This window comes from Lentinula edodes (genome assembly GCF_021015755.1).
Source record: "Lentinula edodes strain Le(Bin) 0899 ss11 chromosome Unknown C8R40scaffold_41, whole genome shotgun sequence".
Classification (NCBI taxonomy): Eukaryota; Fungi; Basidiomycota; class Agaricomycetes; order Agaricales; family Omphalotaceae; genus Lentinula; species Lentinula edodes.
Genome location: NW_025764347.1, coordinates 1 through 15,842, shown reverse-complemented (window position 1 = coordinate 15,842; position 15,842 = coordinate 1). Strand labels below are relative to the sequence as shown.

The 15,842-nt window shown below is 44.7% G+C and overlaps 2 protein-coding genes across 2 annotated transcripts; both read right to left on the bottom strand.

The window, feature by feature from the left end:
- Positions 1-11,996: 11,996 nt before the first annotated feature.
- Positions 11,997-12,889, bottom strand: C8R40DRAFT_1124172 (uncharacterized protein). The gene has a single exon (XM_046228924.1). It carries the CDS (start codon positions 12,710-12,712, stop codon positions 12,455-12,457), a length of 258 nt encoding a protein of 85 aa, XP_046081948.1. The 5' UTR covers positions 12,713-12,889; the 3' UTR covers positions 11,997-12,454.
- Positions 12,890-13,096: 207 nt separating this feature from the next.
- C8R40DRAFT_1267758 (uncharacterized protein) lies at positions 13,097-13,988 on the bottom strand. Its single transcript, XM_046233971.1, has one exon. It carries the CDS (start codon positions 13,822-13,824, stop codon positions 13,258-13,260), a length of 567 nt encoding a protein of 188 aa, XP_046081947.1. The 5' UTR covers positions 13,825-13,988; the 3' UTR covers positions 13,097-13,257.
- Between the last annotated feature and the right edge of the window lie 1,854 nt (positions 13,989-15,842).

Sequence of the window (15,842 nt, the reverse complement as noted above, 5' to 3'; positions counted from 1 at the left end):
TTGAAGTAATTCTCCAAAAGCAATATAAACTCAAACCTCCTCCCATAAGATGAGAGCAGGGTTGTAGCATATAGCATAGAAAAGGCAGGCAGGATGGTATGACTTAAAGCCCTTTACGAATTTCTCCACACTGTCCGTTGTTCTGTAAATGTATCCACCTTCATCGCTGTACTCCATCTTGATGATCCACTCTCCGCTTTCAAGAAATGTTTGAGGTAACTCTAACTGGAGCCTCAGCTAAACCTCCCACTTTCTTGATAATAGGCATGAGAAGACCGTGAAGCACAAACTTTTTGCATGTGAAATGATCCACTTCTGATTCAGGCCAGATTCTAATGCCCATAGCTGTGAGTACTTTGATAGTTTCTTTTAGATTACCCAAATATATATTCTGTGGGGGAATGCTCAATGGACTGAAATATATTTTAGACATCTCATGAAAGAATGCAATAGAATGACTTACTGAAGATCGGCTCGGCCAATAACTAGGTCTATGCCCCTTAGCAACCCCCAATGTTTACTGAGCTCCTGTTTTTCCAGACACTCTAAAAAATCATCATTATCTATGAATGCAACCTGTACCCCAGCATTGTTCAATTCTAAGACTAGCGTGGTCTGAGCTCTATCAGTAAACCTGAGTGAAACATGCAATAATATGATTTACTCACCTATTCAAACAAGTAGATATCACACCGCTGTTAAGTCCATGCCTTGGTTCCCCATTTCGCTGCTCGGTATTCCAAGATCTACTGTTTATTGTAATCTCATCCTTATTATTCTTTCTCGCTACACATACCCTTTCATTCTAGTCTCTCCTTATTGTCTTTTACTCTACCCTGCAGGTACTACATGTATAACTCCTAGTAGTTAGTCTGGCACTCCGCACTGATGCGCCGATCCGTAGATATAAATACTGCCTATACGATACTGTAGTTCCTCAGTTTAATTATCAACTTAGATTCCCTTTCCAACTGAGGTTATCCTCTTCACATCCTCAACTTGAGACTTCCCTGTACTCTTGTCAATCTCTAGTCTTCTGGCCTTAGGACTTATAAGTTCTTTGGTTTGCTCCTCATCACCGGCGATACTGCCGCTCCAACTTGGCTGCTCCTGGCTCCTCTCTTCTCTACTCTCGATCTCCAGGGACTAGCGGCGTAACGGCGGTGTTGTTAATAACTTCACTACTGTCCCATTTGACCCTCCGCTCTTAGACACCTTGTGGCCTCTGGCACGGTTACTCGGTGTACATGATCTTAACAACCACTTCAAGCCCAAGGTGTGATCCACCCACATATAACACTGAAAGGTTGTTGACCATTCCAGCAAACAAAGGAACTGCATTCTGTGCAGAGATACAATAACGAGCTTGCCTCGTTTTTGTGTGAAAGAGAAAGGAAGGAATCTAATGGGCACTCCAACCAACCAATCTAATACACAATATGCGAGTTCACTGCTATCAAATTTATTTAATAGCAAGGGGTAGCGTTGGCAAAGGTTCCGCAAAGCTTTGAGAGCTAAGTAAGAAGCTTCAATCAATCAATTTGAATCGTTCTAAGGATTCGATATATTCCTTTGATCAAGGTAGATTCAGCACGATTTGTGCTTTGGTTTGTATTGATATGGGTATATCAAGAATTGGGGTTTTTGAATCAAAGTAAATTAAAACCGAAACACACAGACCCCTACAGAGGGCTAGAACTATGTGCTGGCACAACCACACAGCGTGATTTGCCCTTAAGACCAACAACTGATCCTAAGTTCGAAGAATACCCAACAACTGGATATACTTCTCGCAGTCACAAGGAGCAGAACACAATGTTCCTATACTCACAAGTGCCGGGCCCGAATGGCTGCTAGCAAAGAGGTTTCAGTTTGGCGGGAGTGTGTCTTTCCTTTTTACGGATTAGCACTGCAATGTCGTCCCAAAATCACTTTGTATTCCAGATACATCGGATCGCTATTTATACATACAGAATATAGAGTCGCATAGTACAATTAATTTAATACAATAAATGTTCGGAACCGCCAGGAAACTTCTACAATTGGTCAGATACCATTTAATTTGAATCTACAGGTCCTTATTTGGTCCATATTGGTTCCAAGATTCTAGTATACCTCCAAACATAGGTAGGTACTTCAATATTCATTTAATTTAATTGTTTTTAGAGAATGACTCGAATGGTGTTCAACTGTCATTGCTGTTCAACACTTACTTCGATCATTTGTCACCTCGTCCGGAGGCAAATCAGCTCTCCTTGATTCTAATCCTATCAATCTGATTCATCTGGATTAAACTAATTGCTTCTCTCTTTTAATAGACACCCATTGTGCCTATACTCTATCAAGGGAGCTACGCATAGTATTCATTTGATTACATTCTTCAATATTTTCTACGTCAGGACTCTTTGGCATTCATTTGATATGTCTTTGGAGCCTCACAGTACTTCGATCACTCTTCTAGTCATTTTCCTCAACCATGCAACTTGATTGGTCTATTAGACTAAATCGCAGTCTTTTAGATTAATGCTTGTTCTCGTTCTAGAAGGAGTATTTGATAATTCCTGAGTTCTAGAAAGTTATTTCGAGTCAATCCTCGGCTCATGGTCACTTGAGTAAGTTCTTCCAAACTCCTGCCAGTGTAAGGTCCAATAAGAATACCCTTGGTATGTCATACGTGAATGGTCATCCTTTGGATGTAGTCCGAGTCTGGTATAATCCTGCTTGACAAACAGGTAGACTGTTATCCGAAGGTAGATGGGTAAACTAACCAACTTGTGGTAGTATGGGTATATGGTCCCTTCAACTTATTAGACTGATTCAGTATTGACTTTGACTGTCAATCTGGGTCTCAATTACAGTCCTCTCGATACAAATCTATACATGAAAATGTCACAATTCACAGCATAGATGTCTAGCCAAAATTTAGGCGTGTCACTGGGGTAGCGGTAAAACTCAGGTGAGTACAGTTCATCAGGCTCTACATATTGTTGTTCATTTCCTTCACAGACAATCGAACTATGCATATCCAATCAGTCTGTCCCTCATGTAGACTGCAGCCCTAAACTATCCATCTCTTTGTCTCCTTCTTGCCTTCTATCGGGCAGACAGTGACGGGTACCCTGCTTTTACCTTTGAGATGCTTTACGAGTATGTTCGTAGTGCCATTCGTGTCTCAGCCATCGCCCAGTGCGACTTCGTGGTAACAGCATTGGCATGGTTCGCTGCTCAAGACAAGTGCTTCTGGCTGTAATTATTCCATACGCTCCCTAACTGTGTCCTTGACTGACAATTCTTTCTCATATATAGGCGTTTGAACACTTTATCTCCGTGTTAAGATCATGTACACCATGTAACCGTGCCAGAGGCCACAAGGTGTCTAAGTGCGGGAGGTCGAGTGGGACAGTAGTGAAGTTATTAACAACACCGCCATTACGCTGTTAGTCCCCGGAGATCGAGAGTATAGAAGGGAGGAGCTAAGTAGCAGCCAAGTTGGAGCGGCAGTACCGCCGGTGACGAGAAGCGAACCAAAGGACGCCTAAGTCCTAAGGTTATAATAGAGAGTACTTCAAGGCAATGAGCCTGAAGACTTAGAGGAGCACAGAGTTAAGGAGGGAATCTAAGTTGATAATTAAACTGAGGAACTACAGTAGCGTACAGGCAGTATTTATATCTACGGAGCGGAGCGCTAGACTAACTACTAGGAGCTATACGTGTAGTACCTGCAGGGTAAGGTAAAAGACAATAAGGAGAGACTAGAACGAAAGGGTATGTGTAGCGAGAAAGAACAATAAGGAGAGATTACAATAAAGGTGGATCTTTGGAATACCGAGCGGCGGAATGGAGCCCCGAGGCATGGACTTGACACTCTGCCCAGATCTTTGTCTCCCTCTCAGGTCCATCTGTGAATGCAGGAAAAAATTTTCTCAAGTATTGATGCTCGGTGGATCGTGAGGATGTGAAGAAGAGTGTAGAGAGAAATGGGCACTCAAGTCTGACTAAATTTTTGAGGCGCACAATAGGCTCGCATTAAATGATGAATCTCATAGACGGATGGATAAAGCTACTTATTTGTATTTTGGAGGACTTGGAACAGGAAGCACTATTCCTCTGGGCCCAGATGGCTGACGGGAGTGACGAAATGATTTTGATGATAATAATGGAGAGTCCACAGAGGTCAACCGGGAGTTCTCAATCAATGCCTTGAAACTGGTGTCCATAAACAAACTGTCATCCCACTGACTCGTCTCTTCTACGAGTTCCTGAATAATTCCAAGCATAGCATCCGCATTAGGGGAGGAAGGCATTTGAGGTTGAGTTGAAGTAGCTCGGGACAGTCTACAAGGAACACTGAGGTGGTTCTCAGAATCGATCTTGGATTGTATCTGAGATGTCCCTTCTTCCTCTAGCCCCAGCCTTAGACCCCAAGAAGATGGAAAGCCAATTCCCAGATCAGCATAATTTTGATATTTCAACCATTCTTCAGCATGAGATGTAGGTGCGGTGACGGAACCAGTGCTTGAGGAAAGGCTAGGGATAGAAGGTAGAAGATCTTTGTCTTTTTTTTTATTGAGATTCGCTAGTGAACCTTCAGGGAGAGTGACGATCCTGAGCGGAGAAGGTCCAACTATAGGACTCTTTTGACTTTGGAGGGAGGGCAATCGACTAGGTTGAACTTTAATGCACGGGAGGGTGCCAGAAGTTTGCGAAGGATGGTGAGTGATATTTCATATTACATAGATATGTATATACATTCTGATGCTTGTGTTTAAATCGTTCATCCTTGTCAATGAAGTCAAGCTGGAAAAATATAAGAATTTGAGGCAAAGCATCGGGTGCTCAGAGCGGCTGATTAATTTGAAACTCCGAAGCGGGGTCCCTTGTCAGATCCAGACTTCCGACGAGTGAATGAATTTTTCTTCACTCATCATGAAATTCTGGCTCACGAGACTACTTTCTCAATGACTGTACTTAGCACCTTTTACTCTTCTCAACATGCCCCGAATCAAATTCAAAGATGGGGATAGCAAGTTGTCTTTTCCTACTGATACAGGTGGAATGGAAGTCATTGATCTGTGAGCTTTGACATACGCTTATCTCAAGCGGACCTCCTCAAATGGGCTTCAGATCTAAACTTCTAGCCTCTGATCTTACAAACCTTTGTAAAAGCTATGGTCTCAGGGTTTCGAAGCGATGCAGCAGTGAATATTTGAAAGCTCTGAGGGCATTTTCCAATGACCCATCACAGTGAAGGTATGTGAGATAAATCATTCAATCTACGTATGTCCCTCACTGGCAACTAGTACTATTGACACGGATGTCAACTCCTCTACGAGTCCCTCGCGGAAAAAGCAGAAAACAGCAAAATCCAGTCGTGGACTTTATCAAGAAATGGAATTGCTCCAGAGTAAAGGTGCCAATATTAAGATCTGGGTAAAATTTTTGCCTGGGTTAAGACGTGATTTTCCAATTTGAAAAGTTGAACAGGATTGATTCATTGGTTGACGATCCTTACGGGATTGTCACAGTCAACACTTTGACCTTGAGTGCGGTCTCTGTGTCTGCAATATCATCTCTTACAACACCTTTACCTCAGACTTCTGCAAATATTCTCATGACTAATGCAGCACCTTTATCTGTATCATTTTTCCAGGAAAGGCTCCTTGCACTTCAGTCAAATGACAAAGCCTTTGTAGAAACTTTCACTGTGGCCCTTGCGGGATACCAGGACATTACCTTCACTTCTGCAGATATTCGAGAATTTCCCATTCTGGAAATGCCTTGCTTGCCTCATCAGTATTTAGTGAAGCTGTTGAGTGTGTGGGACAACAGCTTTCCTACTTGGGAGTCGCAAGCTTGTCCCTCGGTTGGAGGGGTCAGAATACCTGCAAAATATTGGAAAATTGAGATATATCAAACGCAATGGCATCAATGGAAGGTGAGGCAATTGCTATCAGTTTGTGTGAAGTAAAACTACTTAACCCTATTTTTGCTCAAACCGTTTCCTTTACTGAAGCTGTTGATTGTGCAAAGTCACGATAATTGTCCTGAATTGCTTTGTGAAATCTATGCAAAGAATATGCATCCTGTGACCATCAGCAACATTGCCCTTGCAATCTGGAGACACAGACTGCAGCATACCAAAGATTCTAATGACGAGCTTGTCACAAAGTGGCAGAGGCAGAGTGACTAAGCAAGGCGATGAGGCGGAGCGACTAAGCAGAGCGGAGGCAAACTGGTCCCAGATAATGACAGAGATATATTGAGTATCGTAGTTATAGGTAATAATAAGTAAGCACATATCTGGTCCCAGATAATGACAGAGAGGTCAAGATAAGGGACCAGGCTGTGGAGGGCTGGCTATATATACATAATCCGATCTGCGAGAAATGACGATGTAATACTGTACAGTTTAGGAACAAGGAAGGTGGTGGAAGCCAGTAGAAGGAGAAGGGTAACAGGTGGATCAGTAATCAATGATGGGGGTCAGATGGATCAGTAATCGATGGGATTTGACAGTGATGTAATTGTACAAGTAAGGGCGTCAAGATGGTGAGAAAAGGAAAATGATAGGGGCTACATACTTCATGACATTACCCCCCTTCTTATGACCATTGCCCTTGATGGTCAAGCTTTTGCTGCTGTGGGGTGTTTCTTGTGGAAAGCCCGAACAATCTTTGGAGCATGGCTGAGGTTGGGTGCTGGCTCCCAGGAGTTATGCCCTGCATTGTAACCCTTCCACTTAACCAGGTATTCCAACCTCTTCCACCGGACCCGACTATCCAGGATTTCCTCTACTTCATATTCCGGTTCATCTTCATCCTCTAGGTAGACCGGCTCCGGTGGTGTTGGTATTTCTCCATTGATAGCATTACCTTTCCAGGGGTAGAGTTTGTCAACATGGAACACAGGGTGAATGCGGTTGAGGGAGATAGGGAGGTCAAGGCGGTAGTCCAGGGGTCCAATCTTCTCCAAGATTTGGTAGGGTCCGAGCTGTTGATTTAGCTTCTCGCTAGATAGTTGGAGGTTGATGTCTTCCATGCTGAGCCAGACAAAATTTCCAACTTTGAACTGGTGAGCTTTCCGTTTTCCTCGTTCATATCCCTCTTTCTGCTGCTTTTTCCCTAAGTGCAAGGTGGCCCCTGTGTCCTGTTGGGCTTCTCAAAGTATCTGTATGCAGTCGTCTACAGCTGGGATCCCGCTGTGTTGTCCAACTGGGATGTTGAACAAGGGGAGATATCTGTAGGTTAGCTTGAATGGGGACATGCCTAATGCAGAATGGGTTTGTGAGTTGATTACGAACTTGGCCATTGGGAGGTGCTCTGCCCAGTCATTCTGCCAACGACCTACGTAGAGTCAAATGTATTTTTCTACTTCTTGGTTGGCATGTTCAGTTTGACCATTAGACTGAGGACGGTACCCGGAAGTAAGATCTGATTTTATTCCCAGTCTAGCAAGTAGGGATCGCATGAGTTTGGCTGCAAACTGAGGCCCACGGTCAGACTTGAAGTGAAGAGGGTGTCATAAAGTACGCAGCCCCTATCATTTTCCTCTTCTCACCGTCTTGACGCCTTTACTTGTATGATACATCATCCCATCACTGTAAAACCCCCATCGATTACTGATCCACCTGTTACCCTTCTCCTTCTACTGGCTTCCGCCACCTTCCTTGTTCCTAAACTGTACAGTATTACATCGTCATTTCTCGCAGATCGGATTATGTATATAAAGCCAATCCCTCACAGCCTGGTCCCTTATCTTGACCTCTCTGTCATTATCTGGGACCAGGTATGTGCTTACTTACTACTACCTATGACTACGATACTCAATATATCTCTGTCATTATCTGGGACCAGTTTGCCTCCGCTCCGCTTAGTTGCTCCGCCTCACTGACCTGCTTAGTCGCCCCGCCTCACTGCCTTGCTTAGTCACTCCGCTTTCCTGCTCTGCTAGTCACTCCGCCTCTGCCGCTTCGTGACATTAGGTCAAGATCCATTACTGCACTGACAGCCTACCGATAAAGTTGTCCTTGCAGGATCCATAGACACCACATCTCCCCCAGTCCCACCCGATTCTGAAACACCTGCTGCCAGTATAGACTGCTCCGCGCTCCCACACGCACTTGACCCCAGAGACCAAGCTCACGCCCACAACAATGACGATAGTTGGCGTGATTGCCAGTCTCAACCTTGCCCCAATGCCCTTCCCAACTCAATCCGAGAGCCACTCACTGTGAGCAATATAACCTTCCTGCCAATTCCCCAATCCCGATTGCCTACTCCCATCATGTTGACTCCTGTCCCGCCTGCCCCAAATACCTCTGCTGAGGATCTCATGGCTCAGCTTATCAGACAAGTAGCTAACCTTGCTACAGCTATGGAGGAATGCTCATCCTCCAAGTCAAGCATGAACAAACCCGAGGTTTTCAAGGGTAAAGATGGCGCTGAAGCTCATCGCTTCATGGCTCAGTTCCAAAATTGGGTGTCAGAACAACCTGATCTCGCCAAAAGCCAAGTGAAACTTATCAAGTCCGCCTTGGGCTTCTTCACAGAAAGTGCCGGAGATTGGGCAACTCCCCATCTGCTACATTTCAGTGCAGAAAATCCCCCTTTCGGTGGAAATTGGGATATGTTCTTGAAGGAATTTAGCCAACGGTTTGAACCAATGGACCCAGGTATGGAAGCCCGTAGCAAGATCAAGAATCTCAGGCAAAGTAAAGGGCAGACAGTTGCGGAATTCGCTCAGAAGTTCAAGGATATCGGAGATCGGACTGAAATGTCTGATATTGACTTGCGGGAACCTTTCTTCACTGCGTTACTCCCAGAGATCCGACAACATCTCATCACCGTAAACATCGCCCAAGGAATTGCTCCGACTCTGAAGGAGGCAATCAAACGGGCCATATCGGTGGATGTCTACCTGCACGATCCCACCATGACTGGCCGAAACTCTGGATACCCTCCCACACATACCGCTCACACTACCCCTGCCGACCCCCACGCTATGGACATTGATGCAACCCACACTAGTAATGGGAATACTAGGGAGGCATTCCTAGCTCGCATGCGAGGACGATGCTTCGGCTGTGGTGCCTAAGGTCACGTCAAGCAAAACTGCCCACACTGAGAAACCACCTGCCATTACTGTGGACGCCGAGGACATCTGGAAGCAGTCTGCCAAGACAAGTTCATGGGACTTGGACGAGACCGAGGCTGACACCAGCAACCTCGACGCCAACAGATATCCGCTACAGGACCCGCGCCATTCTCCCTATTCCCAAACGAATCCGTCCAAATCGCGTCCTCGACCCCAACATCTGCTCATGCACCTGTAGCTGCTACCCCGAGCCCTCCTAACCAGGACTTTTCCAATCAGATTGGTCAAATAAGGGAATTACTTGATCGTGCTAACGCTATGTCCTCCTTGTCTTCTGGCTTTCAACAGGGTTTTTAAAGAGGGTACCCGCTTCGGCTGCACCGAGAGTACCCCGTAATCAGTTTGTTATGTTTGCTACTTCTTCATATGACTCGCACCCATCATGTACAATATCGTCGATCCGGGAATTAAACTCCACGTCCCCACATTTCCGAATTCATGCGAGACTAAGAGGAAGGAATCACAGTATAACAACTGCAGCCATGGTAGACTGTGGAGCTACCGCCCTGTTTTTAAACCAAGACTTTGCCACCCGGAACCACGTAAGATGTGCACCCCTCCATAAACCAATCGACGTTTTTAATATCGATGGAACACCTAACCGAGCTGGACGGATAACCCATTTTGCACGTCTAGCACTCACAGTGGATAATCAAGAGCGATGGATGGACTTTCTGATCACCAACCTAGGGGGTGAAGACATCATCCTTGGACTCCCCTGGCTACGGAAGGTAAACCCGGAGATTGATTGGGAGAAAGGACGACTCTCAGTAAAGCCTCCTCGAGTAACGATAGAAGAAGTCCCAGACGAGGAGATCTTGTACTCTCATCTAGCCGCCACTCACACAGAAACCCCGATCCTCGAACTCCCGGAACTGGAACCTCCCGCAGAAAACCCCCACATTGAGGTGCCACTAGAAGCGACCCTTGAACAGAGTGAATCAGCAGCGGTGGAAGAACCACCAATACACCGAATTCGAGCCAATCATAAAACTCGCCGGGCATGGGTAAAAGCAGGAATTCTAGAGGAACAGACGGAGGAAGTCTGGTGCGCCGCAGGATTCACTTACTCTCAGCAGTTAGCAGAGGAAGCCAACCGAGACAAACCCGTTAAAACCTTCAAAGAAATGGTCCCTGAGCAGTATCGTGATTTCAAGAAGGTTTTCTCAGAATCCGCCTCCGAACGATTACCTGCCCACCAACCTTGGGACCATGCAATTGATCTCATACCTGGAGCACCGGCAACCATGCGTACCAAGATTTATTCCATGTCCCTAAACGAGCAGGAGGAGTTGGATCGTTTCCTAGAAGAAAACCTACGGAAAGGCTATATCGTCCCCTCAAAATCACCAATCTCATCACCGGTCTTCTTTGTAAAGAAGAAGGATGGAAAACTCCGTTTTGTACAAGACTGCTGGAAACTGAACGAGTACACTGTGAAGAACCGATACCCTCTCCCATTAGTTGCTGACATCATTAGCCAACTTCAGGGAGCAAGATACTTCACGAAGTTTGACGTTCGCTGGGGCTACAATAACATACGGATTAAGAAGGGGCATGAATGGAAAGGCGCATTTGCAAGAACCCGAGGCTTGTTTGAGCCTAAGGTTATGTTCTTTGGTCTCACAAATTCCCCGGCCACATTCCAAGCACTTATGAACGCTATATTTGCTGACCTCATTGCAGCCGGCAAGGTGGCAGTTTACCTAGATGACATCCTTATCTTCAGTAACGACCTCGAAGAACACCGACGAGTGGTACGGGAAGTATTAACTCGGTTAGAAAAGCACGACCTCTATCTATGACCCGAAAAATGTGAATTCGAACAACAACAGATTGAATACCTTGGACTCATCATCTCAGAAGGGGAGGTGAGAATGGATCTGGTAAAAGTAGCGGCTGTTTGTAACTGGCCAGTCCCTACTAACCTTCAGGAACTACGAGGGTTCTTGGGATTTGCAAACTTCTACTGACGCTTTATCCAGAACTTTGCCAAAATAGCACGACCTCTGAATGACCTGACTGACAAGACCGTGCCTACAGGTCAATAGCTATAGAGGTTCTGAGGCCGGATCTGGCCCGGGAATGGCCCGGGATAACTCCGAGGTCCGGAACTGAGTATTGGCCTGTAGTACACACTGGGAGTGGGACGTCGGTGAAGCTATTAGCAACACCCTTCACACACTGTTGGTGTCCCCGGGAATATAATGGCAAGGATATAATGTCAAGATGAGCAGCCTAGTGGGGTTCCTGATGATCCGGGAGTCCGGAAGCAAAGGGTAAAGAAGATATTAAAGACTAGGATAGGATGGTACACTTGATTTCAAGCTTTACTACAACGTACAAAGTATTCTAGCTTATATACATCCCAAATACAGTAGTCATAAGACCTCGATGAAAGCTCGGAATAATAAATAAGTCACAAGGTAATTACTCCGAAGTCCGGCCGCTCCGGGCCGGGACGGGAAGCGTATGGGTGAATTGCATGCATATGACAGTATCCCCCCGTTAGGCCTGAGCCCACGAAGGCCTCTGTGAATATGTGTGCAGTGAAATAGTAAAGTATAGTAAAGCAAAGGGATTGGATTAAATCCAGTAGTAAAGAATAAATTAAAAGTGGGAGTCTTGGAGAAATTGGAAAGGATCGGCCTGCCGATGTAGGGGGTCAAAGGAACATAATAAAGCAAACAAAAACCAGATTGAAACAAAGTAAACTCGTAACAAAATAATCAGCAAAAGAATGGATGACCACGTAACTTCCGAAGTCCGGGCCGGCCGGAAAGTGTTCTGAAGTCTCAAAAGACTAAAACAAGTTCCGAAATTCGGAAAAATCGGGAGCAGCCGGTCCGAAAATTGGAATACAGGACTGGAATACAGCAGTATCCCCCAAGTACGCTTGAGCCCTCGAAAGCCATGAATCAAGACCCGAAGTTGGAGTAAATGGTGATGTAGGAGGATAGGGTAATGGAGTAGGGAAAATTTCGGAATAAAATCTGAACCGAGGGGCGGGATTGGGCCGGAAAAATCGTTGGAAACTGCGGAAAAGTCCGGCATACCAATCAACACAAAGTGCTGCCAGAGATGATAACCTAAGCTGATATCCACACAAGAGCGATGCCTTAAAAAGGCCGAAATTGACACAAAGTGTCCAGAATGATGGTAGAACCATCCCGAGACCGGAAGTTCCAAGGGAAGCAAAGCCGGAAAGCGCTATAAGGATAATCATAAAAAATGAGTTGGAAAAAAGTGTTTCGGTCTACCCGGCAGATCAACGGATCTAAGTGGGAGTAGAAACTGTATCCTAACAAATAATCAATGAAATCCTACTAAAAAGAGGAGCAGCTTGTGGGTGAAGCAAAGGAATCAACATAAATAGAAATGATAACAGGTAAGTGAGTGGAAGTGCTAATGAGCAAGCTTGAGATAATGCCAATAAAATGACGGAAAAATCGGAGCAAGGTCGGAAACATGGAATGGAATAATTAGTAATCAATAATAAGCAAAAACATCGGCATAATCGGACCGGAATGAAGCAATAATAGTCATTACAATGAAACATTACCTGAATATTCAAAAACTCGAAACAGAAGTGGAATGGCTGGAAAAAATGCGGTCCGAAGCTTGGAAGTGAAGTGAATCATAGTGTCAACAAAAATTGATTATGTAAAGATATAAAAATCGGGCCGACATTCGGAAAAAGCGGAAATGAGCCCCAGATATTGAGAATAATAACAAGGGAGCCAAAACTTGGGCCGAAACTCAGAAATGAAGTATATATCATGTCAAACAATGAATCATCATAAAAAGGCCTAAAAATCGGGCCGAAGTTCGGAAGGAATGGGAATTTGCAAGGTCAACAAGTGAAATCATGAAAGAAAAGGAAACATTGGTTCAAACCTTGGAAAAATCGCAAAAATGCGGGCCGAAGCTCGGAAATAATATCAATGATAATGTCAAATACTGAATAATCATTGAAGGGCATAAAAACGGGCCGAAATTCGGAAAGAAAGGAATTCGTAAGGTCAAATAAGTGAGAATCATGAAAGGAAAGGAAATCGGAAATGGTCGGAAAAGTCGGAATTAAAATGTAGAAAAAATTAGGAATTACTCGGAACCATCATCGGAGCCCGGAACATCCGATTCAGAGTTATCTGCATCGTAGTTCTGTCCTGTACAGGCCTGCAGTTTGAGACAGTCTACCTTCATATGCTCTCCTCCACAATAAAAGCACAACCCAAGCACCCTGCGCCTTTCCCTCTCAGAGTCCACAAGCCTGCCATCGGGTCCGAGGTGAGGATGACCAGATCTGTCATCACCGGGCCGGAGTTCCGGCGCTTCGGAGTTATCAGAGGCAAATGAGTGGAAAGACTCAACCGAGTCTGAGGCTGAGGATGAAGGATAGGAATGTAGGTAACGGAGATCATAAGGGCCGGGGTGATCCGAGTCGAAGTCAGAGGATTCATGAAGATAATCATAATCAAATGGGCCAGGAAATTCCAAGTCATAACTTGACTGGTCAGGATCGGAATTAGTACCGGACTGAACTAATTCTTGTTCAGAATTGTGGTCAGATGGGCTAGATTGGTCCGACGGATCCGAAGGTTCCGGGTCCGGGCCAACCGGATCAGGTAACGATAAGGCATACTCGAGGAAATCAGAGCCAAAAGACATAATGAAGGGGTATTTTGGTGAAGGAACAGTGTAATGAAGTGTAAGCTTGAAATACTGACAAGACCGTGCCTACAGGTCAATAGCTATAGAGGTCCTGAGGCCGGATCTGGCCCGGGAATGGCCCGGGATAACTCCGAGGTCCGGAACTGAGTATTGGCCTGTAGTACACACTGGGAGTGGGACGTCGGTGAAGCTATTAGCAACACCCTTCACACACTGTTGTGTCCCCGGGAATATAATGGCAAGGATATAATGTCAAGATGAGCAGCCTAAATGGGGTTCCTGATGATCCGGGAGTCCGGAAGCAAAGGTAAAGGAGATATTAAAGAGTGGGATAAGATGGTACACTTGATTTCAAGCTTTACTACAACGTACAAAGTATTCTAGCTTATATACATCCCAAATACAGTCAGAAGACCTCGATGAAAGCTCGGAACAATAAATAAATACAATGATGGTCACAAGGTTATTAATCCGAAGTCCGGCCGCTCCGGGCCGGGCCGGGAAGCGTATGGGTGAATTGCATGCATATGACAGGACCAGGCTGTGGAGGGTTGGCTATATATACATAATCCGGTCTGCAAGAAACAACGATGTAATACTGTACAGTTTAGGAACAAGGAAGGTGGCGGAAGCCAGTAGAAGGAGAAGATAGGTCAGGTGGATCAGTAATCGATGGGGGTTTGACAGTGATGGGATGATGTATCGTACAAGTAAAGGCGTCGAGACAGTGAGAAAAGGAAAATGATAGGGGCTGCGTACTTTATGACACTTTGATTGTATTGATATGGGTATATCAAGAATTGGGGGTTTGAATCAAAGTAAATTAAAACCAAAACACACAGACCCCTACAGAGGGCTAGAACTATGTGCTGGCACAACCACACAGCGTGATTTGCCCTTAAGACCAACAACTGATCCTAAGTTCGAAGAATACCCAACAACTGGATATACTTCTCGCAGTCACAAGGAGCAGAACACGACATTCCTATACTCACAAGTGCCGGGCCTGAATGGCTGCTAGCGAAGAGGTTTCAGTCTGGCGGGAGTGTGTCTTTCCTTTTTACGGATTAGCACTGCAACGTCGTCCCAAAATCACTTGTATTCCAGATACATCGGATCGCTATTTATACATACAGGCTGTAAAGCTGCACAATACAATTAATTTAATAAAATAAACGTTTGGAACCGCAAGGAAACTTCTACAATCGGTCAGATACCATTTAATTTGAATCTACATGTCCTTATTTGGTCCATAATGGTTCCAAGATTCTAGTATACCTCCAAACATAGGTAGGTACTTCAATATTCATTTAATTTAATTGTTTTGGAGAATGACTCAAATGGTGTTCAGCTGTCATTGCTGTTCAACACTTACTTCGATCATTTGTCACCTCGTCCGGAGGCAAATCAGCTCTCCTCGATTCTGATCCTATTAATCTGATTCATCTGGATTAAACTAATTGCTTCTCTCTTTTAATAGACACCCATTGTGCCTATACTCTATCAAGGGAGTTATGCATAGTATTCATTTAATTGTATTCTTCAATATTTTCTATGTCAGGACTCTTTGACATTCATTTGATATGTCTTCGGAGCCTTGCAGTACTTTGATCGTTCTTCTAGTCATTTTCCTCAACCATGCAACCTGATTGGTCTATTAGACTAAATCACAGTCTTTTAGATTAATGCATGTTCTCATTCTAGAAGGAGTATTTGACAATTCCTAAGTTCTAGAAAGTCATTTCGAGTCAATCCTTGATTCATGGTCACTTGAGTAAGTTCTTCCAAACTCCTGCCAGTGTAAGGTCCAATAAGAATACCCTTGGTATGTCAGACGTGAATGGTCATCCTTCGGATGTAGTCCGAGTCTGGTATAATCCTGCTTGACAAACAGGTAGACTGCTATCCGAAGGTAGTATCGGGGATGGGTAAACTAACCAACTTGTGGTAGTATGGGTATATGGTCCCTTCAACTTATTAGATTGATTCAGTATTGACTTTGACTGTCAATCTAG

Excerpts from the sequence above, each read along its gene's own strand:
- C8R40DRAFT_1124172 (XM_046228924.1), bottom strand. The coding sequence starts at position 12,712 with ATGTTTCATTGTAATGACTATTATTGCTTCATTCCGGTCCGATTATGC.
- C8R40DRAFT_1267758 (XM_046233971.1), bottom strand. The coding sequence starts at position 13,824 with ATGTCTTTTGGCTCTGATTTCCTCGAGTATGCCTTATCGTTACCTGAT.